Here is a 13,231-nt window from a genome sequence, read left to right as displayed (position 1 = left end):
ACAGCTTCGCGGCTGCGTGCTGGGTGCGCTCGGGGCCGGCGTCCTGGCGCCCCTGGGCCCAACTGGGGAGCCTCGGCCGCCTCCGCTCCAGCCCGCCGGGGTCGCCGCCCTCCCTCCGAACTCCGCGGACCCTCTCCCGGCGTCGGGTGGGCGCGGGGGACCCTCCATCCGCCGCTTGGCGCCTGCGCGCGAGGCGGAGGAGAGGAGACCGGAACCGTGCGCCGGCGCTCGCGTTTCCGGCCGGTGGCACGAGAGCGCGGCACTGAGCGCGCCCGGACCGCGGCTGCCCGGCTCGGGTCACTATGGCAACGCGGCGGGACCGGAGGCTGCTCCCGGCGGGCGTGCGCGGTGAGCCGCGGGCGCGGGGCGCCGGGGGGCGGCGCGGGAGGCTCGCGTGGAGCTGGGGGTGCCCTCACGGCCGCTTCCCGGGCCTCCTTCAACGGGTTCGTCTCTTCTCTTGGTGGCCGAGGCAGCCGCGGACTGGCGGCGCCCTGCTCCGGGCCGGGGCCGGATGGGCCGGGCCTCCCGGTGGGGGCGCCTCCCCCGCCCTCTCCCCCCTCCTCGTGCGGGTGCCCCCGCCCCGCCCCGCGGGCACCCCGCGCACACCCTGCTCGTGCCGGCGGCCCCGCGGGGGCCCGTCGCGCCGACAGTGAGAACGGGTTCAAACGCGGGCGGGCGCGGGCGGGCGCGTGGTGTTTTTTTCAGCTATCTGAGACTTGCACAAAAGTTGGGAAAGCAGTACAAAGATTTCTGCTATACCTTTTGCCGAATGGCGTTAACGTGTTCTAGCCCAGGTCGTTTAGCGAACTGAGGAATTGAGCGCTCTAGGACAAAACCGGGGTTCATGCCCGCGCCCCAGTTCCCTGCAGGTCCCGTGTAGGACCGGCGTGGTCCCCCACTCTTCTTTCCTCTGGACCGGTTCCGCAGTGTTCCGTGGACTTTTAGGAATTAGCTGTTTTGTAGAATGCCCCTCAATTTGGGTTTGTCGGATGTTTCCTCATGATTAATTTCAAGTTATGCATTTTTAAAAAGACTTTATTTTAAAATAATCTCTACACGCAGTGTGGGGGTGTAACCCATACCTGCACTGAGCCAGCCAGGCGCCCCTCCAAGTTACGCATTTTTTATAAGGAAACCTCAACAGTGAAATGGTGCTCTTCTCGGGAGGTACATGATGCCAATTTGTCCCATGCCTGGTGACACTTGGTTAAGTGGTTTAGGTATGTCTCTGTTATAGTTACCATTTTTCCTTTGGTAAATAATGAACACCTTGTGGGGAGATACTTTGAAGCTGTGTAACCGCACTTTCTATCACAAGTGTTTTCTGAAACAATTATTGATTGTATTTACCAAATAAAGATTTTTCTATTTCCCTTATTCTTTCTACATATTAGTTGGAATTCTACCGTAAGAACCTTCTGCCCCCCCCAATTTTTTTAAGTAGGCTCCACACCCAGTATGGGGCTTGAACTCAGCACCCAGAGATCAAGAGTCACACGCTCTGCTGACTGAGCCAGCTGGGTGCCCCAAAAAGCTTCCCTTCTCCCCATTTTTCTAGTTATTTATTCATGTTGGTATAGATGTTTTTATTTTATTTTTATTCCATCAGTTATAATCCATTGCTGTAATGTATTTTGTTGCTAATTCTCCACATTTGGGTGTTGGGAGCCCCTTCAGGTTGGCTTCTGTGTCCTCTCAGCATGCCCCCTGACATTTCTCAGCACCACCCCACGTTCAGGCTCATCTTGTGCTTTCCGTGACCTAGCCTGAATCCGTCACTTCTCTAAGGAGCTCTGGTTCCTCTTCGTTTCGAAGGGGGTGTTCAGAAATCAACGTCAGGTTGTAGGAATGCTTACTGCCCCTGCAGTGTCCTTGCTTTGTGGCTTTCTCAGTGGGCAGAGCTAGGAAACCAGACCTGTCTGTATCCGTATGTACAGATCTGCGTATATATTAAAAGCTGTGAGTTTATATCGATACCTCCAATCAGTTACCCCCAGGTTCGTTCTGCATTCCTTTTCCTCTTTAAATCTGGTTCCTGTTGTCAATGTATTTACTTACATGTTCAATCCTAGACTACACATGGAGTAATTTCAGAATTGCCAATCCGTATTTCTGTGAAAAACCTATTAGCTAGAATGTAATACTTGCATGCAGTTGTTTTTATCCTTAGAATATATAGTCAATATTTTTTACAAAGTTATTTTAGTGCATTTATATGGGTTTTTTTCATTTATGTTAATCATTTGTAAGAAAGTTAGGTTCACTTGTTTCTATTCATCTTTCGTTATGAGTCCTTATGGATTTTTAGTTTTGGTATGTGAACCGTGTTCTAAAAGTCAGCAGCTCAGGGGGCACCTGGCTGGCTCAGTTGGAAGAGTACAGGTCTTGATTCCAGGGTCATGAGTTCAAGCCCTACGTTGGGTGTAGAGATTACTTAAATAAGTAAATAGACAGGGGCACCTGGGTGACTCAGTCAGTTAAGCGTCTGCCTTTGGCTCAGGTCATGGTCCCAGGGTCCTGGGATCGAGCCCCGCATCGCATCGGGCTCCCTGCTCTGTGGGGAGCCTGCCTCTCCCTCTGCTGCTCCTCCTGCTTGTGCACTCTCTCTCTCTCTGTGAAAGAAAATCTTAAAAAAAAAAAAAGTAAATAAACAACCAAAAAATAAGTCGACGGTTTTTAACTATAAGATGATTGAACTTCCCTTCCACTTTATTTCTCATTTACTCACTTAATTTTTTTTTTAAGATTTTATTTATTTGAGAGAGAGAGCACAAGCGGGGGGTGGCAGGCAGAGGAAGAGGGAGAAGCAGACTCCTCGCTGAGCAAGGTGCCCCTACTCACTTAATTTTTATTTGTTTTTTGTTTTTTGTTATTTTTGGCAAAGGAATTTGGCAGGTGTAAATTCCAATAAAAAAGCACCACATACCCCCCCCCACTGTAGTGGTACCCCTACCTCCAGCAAGTGCCAGCTGTGGAATTAAGATCCATTTGTGGCTCATCTCTCTTATTTCAGATTTTGCAGATGGTTGTGGGGACTATTTGGCAGTCAATGAAGGATGGGAAAAAAGGCTTGTGGTCATAGGCCCATGATTTTCATCCCCTAGACACGCTGAAAGAGTCCACGTACCGAGTTTAGCTCAGACAGCCCATGTTGGGATTCCAGAGGGCGCCAGCGTTGAGTCCCAGCTTGAGTGTAGAACAGATGAGCCACCTCTGGACTTTCCTTCAAGTCCCACAAAAACATTTTGTAAATTAAATTCACTAAATATGTTTATAGAGCAACAAGATAACATTCCTTAATGAACTCAGTTTGGGTTCTTCTGCATTAGGAATGGTGGGGCTTATCTTATTAGTGGCTGAGTCCAAAGCCAAATGCATCCGGAGCTGCAGTCCTTCAGAGGAAGGAGGTAAAAAGAAACCCCTGCTTTGGATGTCTCTTTGCTTAGCCCGTGTGCCTAAACAGCTTGTCCGTAAGCGTCTAGTGACCGACTTTTACCCTTTACAAACATTCCCTTGTGTAAATTGTAGAGCCTGTAGCTGCTTATGTTGTAATGAGGTCATGCAATGCTTTTCCAGTTAAGTACTTATCAAATGTTTATTGTAAAACAAATTGCTCCAAATTTTTGGTCAACTGCACAGAATGTGATTAATCCTAATGTCATATCTGCAGATTGGGTACCCCGCAGGTTCATCTCTGACATGTTTTACTCTGATGATCTGGTCTCCTGCGGGAGTGGTAAGATTCATCCATGGGACAGAAGCATCCTGTCATACTCCTTCCCTGCTCACCCAGCATCTAGACACTGCGGGAGGGGTGGGGGCACGCCCCGGACGAGGCGAGCTCCCTGCAGAGCCCCCTGTGCTTGGAAAGCCCTTTACCTTCCATGTAGTTCTTTGTGGTTCACTGGGACTCATCTTTGTCCCGAACTCTTCCCTCTTAACCATGGTACCAGCTGTCAAGAAGACTTGGCCTGGGCCCCCCTGCGGCTCCGGCAGTCTTCGGCTCCATCCTGATTTGTGAGGACTTGTCTGAGTCTCTCACTAACTGCAGGTGCCGACCTCTGAGCCCCTCTCTCCCTGTGCTCTGCATGAGGAGCGCCAAGCCCCGGGTGTTGCCCCTGTGGTCAGGGTCACCCGCTGCGGACCACTGGCGAGGTTCGGGTGAGCGAGTCCCAAGCTGCTCCACACCCCTGGCGGCCCTGTCCTAACACGAGGGGCGCAGTCATATGTATTTTGCTGACTGAGGTCATCTTCCAGATGGGGCCTCTGCCGCCTGTGTCCGTTTGGGGCCTGCAGGTTTTCCGTGTGTGGGAGACCATGGCTTTCATGAGGTGTTCTTTCCATCTTCCTAACACCTGGGGATTTCCAGGTGCTTTTCAGACCTGACAGGTTTGAAATAAGGGTTAGAAAGTTCAGTGTTTGACCAATGAGAAAGAGTGATGGCATGGCCTAGCATGGCTCTTTTCCATCCCCTACTGACCCTGCCGGCTCTCCTAAAACACTCAACTCCATGAGCAAAGCCATGGTAGCTGTGCGTCTCTCCCCTCAGGGGGGATTTCTATAGTTGCCCCAGAAGTTTCACGTGGTCCCTCCCTCCTGAAAACTGGGTGCTTGCTGGGGACATCCGCTAGCTGACAGGTTGGGTCTGGACTGTGAATCTTTGACATTTAGAGCGGATTAATGTCAGCCTCAGGGCTTTTAGGATCATCCTTTGGTGGGATTACGCAGCAGCAGGGCACAGGCTGTTCTGTGACGAGGGAGGGGGAGGACCACTGGGCAGTGGGTGTGTGCCTCTGCACGGCGGGTCCAAGCTGCTGGCTCTCCAGAGGGAGCTGTCCTGGGGCTCGCCGAATACTCTGCCAAAGAGGCTGAACTTTGTCTTGAAAATGGCCAGAGCCGTCTCCAGATACCGTACAGGCATGGTATGATGTGGTCCGCCGTCTGTACTGCAGGAGCAACCCCTGTGGGTGGCTGTGTGGCCGGTGCATTAAAGCGGCAGAGCTGGTGTCAGGGTGCCTGGCACAGGACAGGGCGCTGGTGAGCAGTCTCCGGAGGAGGGGAGGCCCGTTGACCTGGCAGACCTTGGTGTATTCTCTGGGAAGGACCATGGTGATGACTCATGGGCACTTCTGGGGACAGTCTGAGTCACCAGCAGTCACAGTGGTGGGGGTGTTGTGTAGTGGTGTGTGTTTGCTTAAATCCTGCTGCTTCCCCTGGGAGGGGGCACAGGCGTGTGGGGGGCCTGTGTGTGCATAGGTTTTGGTTGACCAGACTGCCTGACCCCAGAGCTCCTGGGCCACACACCAGCTCCCGGCTCCTACAGCCCCCCTGCTAGTTGGTGTGTGGGGGCGTGTGCGTTGGGTGTTTTGGGTAGTTAGTGTGGGCAAACCCCCAACCGTGGAGGTCACCAGTTCCACCCCAGGGCTTTCCGTGGGCTTTGTGGCCTGTGTGGCCTGCCATAACCCTGGGTTCCCAGTGGTCCTGGGAGCCCTGCAGCCAGCGCAGGGACCGTGGCCCAAGCAGGACCTGTTAGCCTCCTGAAGGCCAAGCAGAGCCCCTTCCTGCTCTTCCTGGTGAGCGGAGGCTTTCCTGACCTCTGTCCAGAGCAGCCCACGGCCCTTCCACTCTGTTGATGTGGAGAGTTACCTCTTCTGCCCATTTTCGTTCGTGCGTCTGTCTTGCCCCAGGATGATAGTCCATTGGTGCAGGGACCTTACCTGTCTGTCTCCAGTAGGTAAAACAGTCCCTGGCACCTAATAAGTGCTAAATAAATACTTGTTAAATGAACAAAGGAATGACCTTAAGAAAGCCTACTGTGTCGGAATTTTTTATCACCAGCATCACTTTTTTCTGGTGACAGTGATGTGGCCCTTGAGATATAACAGCAGGGGTTTGCTCCTGCGTGAGGCAAACATTTGTCATCACCTTCTGTGTGCTGGGGACTGCGGCTCAGAACAGAGTCTAAGGTGGCCTCTGCACATCTCAGCTGTCTACTTGGGGGAAATATTTGGCTACTGACTGAATTTGAAGCCAGTGACTTCCTTTTTTTATTGAATTAAAAACTTTTAAAAGTAAACGTCTCCAGTTTTTCCGTGATTCATTTATACATCCACTAACATGTCTGAAGATTCTGTGACTGTGGATCTGGAGGGATGAGGGCTGGCGATTGGAGTGTGGGGTGCTTGGGTATTTTGGATTGAGAGAAACCATGGCCGGGGTGGGCCAGGCACCTCGGCGAACAGGGTGCCATGCCCCGTGGCGGCGCCTCACCCGACGGCAGGTGGTGGGCCCTGTGGGCTCCAGGGCGTATTCCAGCCCTGACAGAACAGGATGATGGTTGCAGATGTTGTGAAATGGGAACTCCCTAGCCCTAGGGAGTTAAGGCTTTTTTTCTTTTTTGTTTTTTATACGATCCCTTTGGCAGCCCTCAGAGTGAGTGCACAGCAGAAGGGCACTTCAGGGGCTCTTGCAGTGAGGTCAGGGATGATGGCAGCTGAGGTGTGCGGGGGTGAGAGACAGCTGGAAATCAAGGCTAACCCCACGTGTTTAGCTTGGGCAGCTGGATTGAGGGGTGCCTTTGAAGGAGCCAGGGAAACTGGGGGGCAGAAGCGTGGGGTGCTGGGCTCAGGTGGTCTGTAACTCAAAACAGCAAGCAGGTTGCAGCTGAGCAGGGGTTGACGCGGGTGCTGGGCGAGGCCGAGAGGCACGTTGGCTCTGCCCACAGTCCAGTCCGCTGTGGAGGAGCGCTGCCCACCTCTGGACCCCTGCAGGGAGGAGCCCAGGGGCTGCCCCGGGCAGGACTGGCCCCTGGGAGGATGCGGTGCTCAGGGCGCTGGAGCTCTGCCCCTAGCGGTTAGGCCCCTGCTTCCCAGGCCTCCCTCCCTCTGTGCTCACGCTCAGCTCTGCTCCGCCTCCAACGGGCATGAGGGGGCTTTTCCTCCACCAAGCATTCTCTACGATTGAACCGGATTCCGGGTTAGCACAGGCCCCACAGGTTAAGGGCTCAGCCCCACAAGACTGACCCCACCCAGACGCCAGTTGCAAGTCCAGGTTGTCACCTGTGCTCCTGACGACCCACTATACATCAGAAGTTCCACGACCCCCTCCTCGGGTTCCATTTGCTGGAGCAACTCACAGAACTGAGAGAAACATTTTATTTTCCAGATCGCCAGTTTGTTATAAAAGGATATTAACTGAGGGACAGCCAGATGGAAGAGAGGCCCGGGGCGAGGGGTGGGGAAGAGGTGCAGCGCTTCCACGCTGTCTCGGGGCACCTCCAATGTGTTCACCCACCCGGAAGCTCTCTGAACCCCTTGGCTGAGGGTGTCTGTGGAGACTTCATCACATAGGCATGACTGACTGAGCCAGCCTCACAGTGGAAGCCGGCAGGCGGAGTCGAAAGGGAAACCCTGTAATCCCAAGGTTGGCTCCCCTGGCAACCGGCTCCATCCCGTGGTTATCTGGGGCTTTCCAGAGTCACCTCATAAACTCAGGTGTGGTTGACAGGTTTGATACGAGAAACAGGAGATAACCTCTCACCTGGAATTGCTTCAGAACCTGGGGAGAACTACTAAAGCTGCCCCCGTCGCTCAGGAAGTTGGGAGGCTTTTGGGGGCCTTGTGCCAGGAGCTGGGGACCAAGGCCGTGATGTCTTTCTTACTGCACTACCCATGGCAGGGTCCTGCGGCCTCCCCAGCCCTCTGCAGACCCTCCTGCTGCTTCAGCCTCTCCCTCTGGGTCTTGGCACGGGCATTCCCTCTGTGCTCCGCTGCTCCTCTCCAGCGCCAGGTCGCCCCAAGACCGGCTGGACATGAGCCCTGAGGGTTCGGGGCTGCAGGGGGCAGCCATTAAGAAATGACAGCAGCTGTTACCCAGTGATAAAGGTTCTCTGCACAGAGATGGAGGGCTTGGCAAAGCAGGCCTGTGGGCCGGACCCAGCCCGCAGTTTGCACACTCTGTGGCTGCTTTGCACGGAGTTGAAGAGTCGTGACAACCCTGTGGCCCACAAAGCCCTGAGTAATTACCCACTGCCCCTTACAGCAGGAGTTGGCCAGGCCCTGCCCTGCGTGATTCATTGCTCCTCTAGAAAGACCTGCATAAGGAATTCATTCAGATCCAAGTGCCAATGCCGAGAAAATACTGGCTTCACCTGAGAAATAGCCTTACTTTTTCCTGACGAAGGTGGTGGGTGCTGCGCTCAATCCTGTGCTTGGTGCTTTGTCCTCCGGCAAGCCTCCGGTTGGATGCGTTGTCTGACGCTCCACAGTTACGTGGCCTTGATTGCCCAATCCTGACGTTTATCAAGCCGTGTTTTCCTCTTTGACTGTCTGTGTTCCAAGATTATTTATTTATTTATTTATTTATTTATTTATTTATTTATTGAGCATAAGCAGGGGGAGAGGCAGAGGGAGAGATCAGAGCAGGCTCCCCACTGAGCAGGGACCCTGACATGGGCCTCGATACCAGGACCCCAGGATCATGACCCGAGCCGAAGGCAGACGCCTAACAGACCAAGCCACCCAGACGCCCCTACTGTCCGAGTTCTAAGCACTGTTCTGCTGAGCCCAGAGCTAACGTGTTTCTGTCGTTCCCCAGGGCAGCTCCAAGCACAGCACGTGTCTTCTGTGAAATGCTCATTATTATTTCTGGGGTCCTGACAATATTTTGGGATTCTCCAAATACCAGCCCAGACCATTTTGACAGTTTCTCTTTTACTTTTTTTCCCCCTTCTTTTCTTTCTTCTTTTTTTTTTTACTCGTAGCGAGAATTACTACCAAACTCTACTCATTGGGCCAGAGACCTGTGTGGTGTTCGAAAAAGACTTGCCCCTCGCATAGCATGCTACCTGCACCTGTGAGTTCATTGTTTTGTTTTTTTTTTTCATTTTATTACCAAAATGTTATAGTAACAGATTTGATTATGGCACCCTGGGATTTTCTCCTCTTAAAAAAGACCCACCTCAGGGGTGCCTGGGTGGCTCAGTCAGTTGAATAACCAACTCTTGGTTTCAGCTCAGGTCATGATGTCAGGGTCCTGGGATTGAGCCCTGCATCGGGCAAAAAAAAAAAAAAAAAGACCCGCTTTACATGAATCAGACATTTTAGATTCTTTGGGATGACAGTGATGATACTCAAATGTCACTGGCAGGTGCCCCCGGCCCTTCTGGGGAGGTGCTCTCAGAGAAGGGCTGTCTCTGCCCCTGGTGCATCTGCCCCCAGGATGACTGTGGCCCTTGGGCCCAGCCTGCCTACCTTCTGGGCTTGCTGTGTGGCTGTGGGCCTGTTTGTGTAGGTCAGGACCCCGAGCACCACTTGGTTTTCCATGTCAGAATCCACCCCTTCTCTGCGGGCGATGGGACGTCGACAGTCCACGTGGTCTCTAGCACACCTAGTGGCCCTTGCTAGCCCCCCAACACATACTCATGCGGCCCATGCTTGGCAGACTGCCAGAGCAAGAGGTGTTTAGACACTTGTTAGCAGTTTGACAAAGTGGCTTTATGCTCTTGGATCTAATAATTAAAATTGGTCTTGTGCATTATATATCTTTGTTTTTTAATTATATTTTCCTTGAGTACTTTATTTTTATTGTTTTAGAAAATTATCAGTCCGTGATGGGTTGGAAATAAAAGAGCCAAGGAACGTCCTCCTGAGTGCTGGATCTCCAGGAGCCCCACACCGCTGCAGGAGCAGAGTGTGGGGCTGAGGGGGCGTTGGCTCTCAGAGGCTGGCGGGCCCCAGCGCTTGCTCAGCTCCTTAGCGGCCCCGTTTTCTCATCTGCAAAGCGGGAGAGCCCTCCGTGAGCCTGTTTTGAAGGACCTAGCTCTTGTTGGTGAGCAAACGGTGTTTCCTATCTTCCCTTCCTATGCTGCAGGGTGAGGCTAGGCTAGCAGAGCCCTCAAGGTCTGGGCCCCGGCGGGGGCCACCTGTAGCTCTTCCGAACGTGTGACCACGCAGCTGCTAACTGGCCCAGAGTGTGCTCCCACTGGGTGACAGCAATGCCATAGACGGGGATCTGGGCCGGTTACTGAGAAGGACGAGCCCCTAACCCTGGGCCCACTGCCCACCTCCTTCCTGCTGCAGGTATCTGATGCTGCGGCCGCCCTCAGAGCAGGCCCTGGGCCCGCCGCTGCCTCGCAAGGAGGACGAGAGCGGAGCCCCGCAGGCCCCCTGCTGCCAGCCAAGGGAGACCGCGCTGCAGGACGCGTACAGCCAGCTGCACCAGGTGCAGGGGGCGCTGCGGCGCCTGCAGGAGGACTTCGTCCACAACCTGCAGGTGCTGGAGGAGCGGGACCGTGAGCTGGAGCGCTACGACGCCGCCTTCGCCCAGGCCCGAGGGCTGGAGGAGGCGCGGCAGGCGGAGGTGAGCGAGCTCAGGGTGGAGGCGGCCCGGCTGAGGCAGGCGCTCGCCAGCGAGGCCCGGCGCCGGGAGGACCTGCAGCGGCAGCACCAACTGAAGCTGCAGGAGCACCGGCTGGAGCTGGAGCGCGTCCACAGGTGAGGTGCCCCTTGGGCCGCGCAGTGAGGGCACCGGACATTGGTTTCAAGGTTCCGAGTTTTCTCCATGAATTACAAATCTGTATCATTTCAATAAAAGATATTCGAGCCCATGATTGTTTTAATGATGCAAAACAGGTATTAATTCCCAAGCACAGTGAGCTCACTTGAGGCAGGTTGACTAAGAGCCTGCAGCTCGGGTCAAAGGGTCCTGTTGGCGGGTCCCCGGAAAGCCGCTCTCGCGTCCCACGCACTCTCCTCCTCAGTGAGAAGAGAGAGTGGACAAAAATCTGCCGTCCTTCCCCTGATTTCAGGGTGTGTGTTTGTTTTTTTAAAGATTTTATTTATTTATCTGACAGAAAGAGACACAGCGAGAGAGGGAACACAAGCAGGGGGAGTGGGAGAGGGCAGAGCAGACTTCCCGCGGAGCAGGGAGCCCGACGCGGGGCTCGATCCCAGGACCCCGGGATCATGACCTGAGCCGAAGGCAGACGCCCAACGACTGAGCCCCCCAGGCACCCAGGGTGTATGTCTCTGAGGTCACATTGACAGGGTGCATCTCACTGGTATGTGCGTGCACACGCGTGTGCATACGCATGCGCAGGCACAGATATCAGAGCGGCTGGCAGCATCCTGTGGGTTCTGTTTTAACTTAAAACGGGATCCTGAATAGTGTTTCGTGTTGTCACACATGCCCTTCAAAGTACTTGTAGAAAATCACAACAGTGACGATATTCTTGTTCTAGAAAATTGTTTTTTCCTGAGGATGATGAGGTGAAAAGGAAGAGCTGCCCAAGGAGTCTGTTGTGATCTCCCTGGGAGAGCTCCCCTTCATGCCCACATAGACACGTCCCATACATGCGGCCCACAGCCTGCTTGTGGCAGTTTCCCATCTACCTGGGTGGCTTTTCTTCGTGTCATGCACTGGGTTCTGCCACATCCTTTTAAATGGCTACCTGGTCCCATTTTGCGTTTGCTGGGCCTGTTGGCGCTGTACTCCTCAGCAGCAGGAGACTTTCCGTGGCAGGCTGGGCGTGAGCAGAGGAGACCTACCTCAGTGGGTGCAGGACCACCTTGGCTTATGGGCCTCCAACCTGCCGGCTAGCATCTCCCATAACAACACATAGGCATAGCTCCCAGGGTCCCAAGCGTCGCTGTCCTCAGGGAGGCCTGGGAGCCCAAGGTGTTCATGGCCCCTGTGCAGGTGCTCCCAGTCCCGACGCCATGTGCCAGGGAGCCTGTCATTCCTGCAAGCAGTACGGCTGGCAGTGTTCACAGCCCATGCCGCCTCCCCAGGGGCCGGGAAGACAGATACAGAGCTTAACCAAGGTCAGCATCGCCTGGAGCAGGGACGGGGATCTGTGACCTTCCCCTGCAGGGTGGATATTGGCATTGTGACTGTTCCCCAACTCCATTGTTAAAAATCACACTGTGATGCACCTGGAGGATCAGAAGCAGGTACTCTTAAAACTGGGACACGTGGGTCAGCTTGCCTCTGTGGAAATACTGATTTTCTTTCTCACAACTGTATTTGAGAGAGTTTAAAGCATCCTTAAAGTGTTTTTTTTTTTTTTTAAAGATTTTATTTATTTATTTGACTGACAGAGACACAGCGAGAGAGGGAACACAAGCAGGGGGAGTGGGAGAGGGAGAAGCAGGCTTCCCGCTGAGCAGGGAGCCCGATGCGGGGACTCGATCCCAGGACCCTGGGATCATGACCTGAGCTGAAGGCAGATGCTTAACGACTGAGCCACCCAGGCGCCCCAAAGTATCCTTAAAGTGTTCTACACCATTCTTGTAAAGTGTCTCCTCATGTCATTTGTACCTCCCCTTTTTTTCCCTAACTTGAGACCTTTTCAGCCGTTATTTCTTCGAGTACATGTCAGCCCTCCTCTTTGTCCTCCTGCGCTCGGGCTCAGGGTGACCGTCCCACGGCTCCCTGAGGCTGTGCTCATGTTTTTCAGTCTGTTTCTCTCTGTTATTTGCTGGGGTAGTTTCTGTTGTTCTGGTTTCGAGTTCATGGATTCTTTGCTCTGTCATTTTGTCATGTTCATTCTGCTGTTGAGCCCACCACAGTGAGTCTTCTGTTTGGTTGTCATACTTCCTGGTTCTCAATTTGTTTGATTCTTTGTAAGTTTGTCTTTGCCGAGTTTCTGATTTTTTATTTAAGAGTGCACTACATTGCTTGCTGAAGCGTTTTAAATAATGGCTGCTTTAAAAACCCTTGTTACAAAATCTCAACGTCTGTGTCATCTTGGGGTTAGTGTGTGCTGTCTTTTCCCGTTCAGGTGGGGACCTTCCTGTGCTCGGTGTGACTTGGGCTTGTGTCCTGGGCATTTTGGGAATTACCTTGTGAGACTCTGGATCCATTTCAGGCTCCCTCTGTAGGCAGGCACCTGTGTGGCCTAGCAGGTTCCACTGAAGCCACCCGAGAGCAGACCCTGCAGGTGTCTGACTTGTCTTAATACTGCCGTGTTTACATAGTGACAAGAACAGCGAGATGGACCAGCAGCGGGAACAGTACGAAAACCTGAAATGGAAGCTGGAGAGAAAGCTCGAGGAGCTCGATGGCGAACTTGCTCTGCAGAGGCAGGTAGGGCGCTCCAGCGCGTAGCCCCTCCTCAGGTGCCTGCCCTGCCCGCCCACTTTGAAAGTAAGTTGTTGAGGAGAAGACAGCTTTTTTGTTAGCTGTGTGGTATCCATGGGATCAAGGTTGAGTTACTGGACAGATTTCCATC

The 13,231-nt window shown here is 53.5% G+C and overlaps 1 protein-coding gene across 7 annotated transcripts in view; it reads left to right on the top strand.

Moving 5' to 3' along the window:
• Positions 1–209: 209 nt before the first annotated feature.
• Positions 210–13,231, top strand: part of CCDC57 (coiled-coil domain containing 57) — a 102,623-nt gene continuing 89,601 nt past the window's right edge. For 6 of the 7 annotated variants that reach the window (XM_027568138.2, XM_027568141.2, XM_027568142.2 and 3 more), the window contains exons 1-5: positions 210–348; positions 8,762–8,853; positions 9,594–9,828; positions 10,080–10,493; positions 12,978–13,086. In XM_027568138.2, coding sequence (XP_027423939.2) covers positions 10,087–10,493; positions 12,978–13,086 — 516 coding nt within the window. In that variant the 5' untranslated portion in view covers positions 210–348; positions 8,762–8,853; positions 9,594–9,828; positions 10,080–10,086. Of the gene's footprint in view, positions 349–8,761; positions 8,854–9,593; positions 9,829–10,079; positions 10,494–12,977; positions 13,147–13,231 lie in introns of those variants that run through there. The other variant, XM_027568143.2, reaches the window with a different exon arrangement.

This window comes from Zalophus californianus, chromosome 16, assembly GCF_009762305.2.
Source record: "Zalophus californianus isolate mZalCal1 chromosome 16, mZalCal1.pri.v2, whole genome shotgun sequence".
Taxonomy (NCBI): domain Eukaryota; kingdom Metazoa; phylum Chordata; class Mammalia; order Carnivora; family Otariidae; genus Zalophus; species Zalophus californianus.
This window is presented reverse-complemented; position numbering and strand designations above follow the sequence as displayed.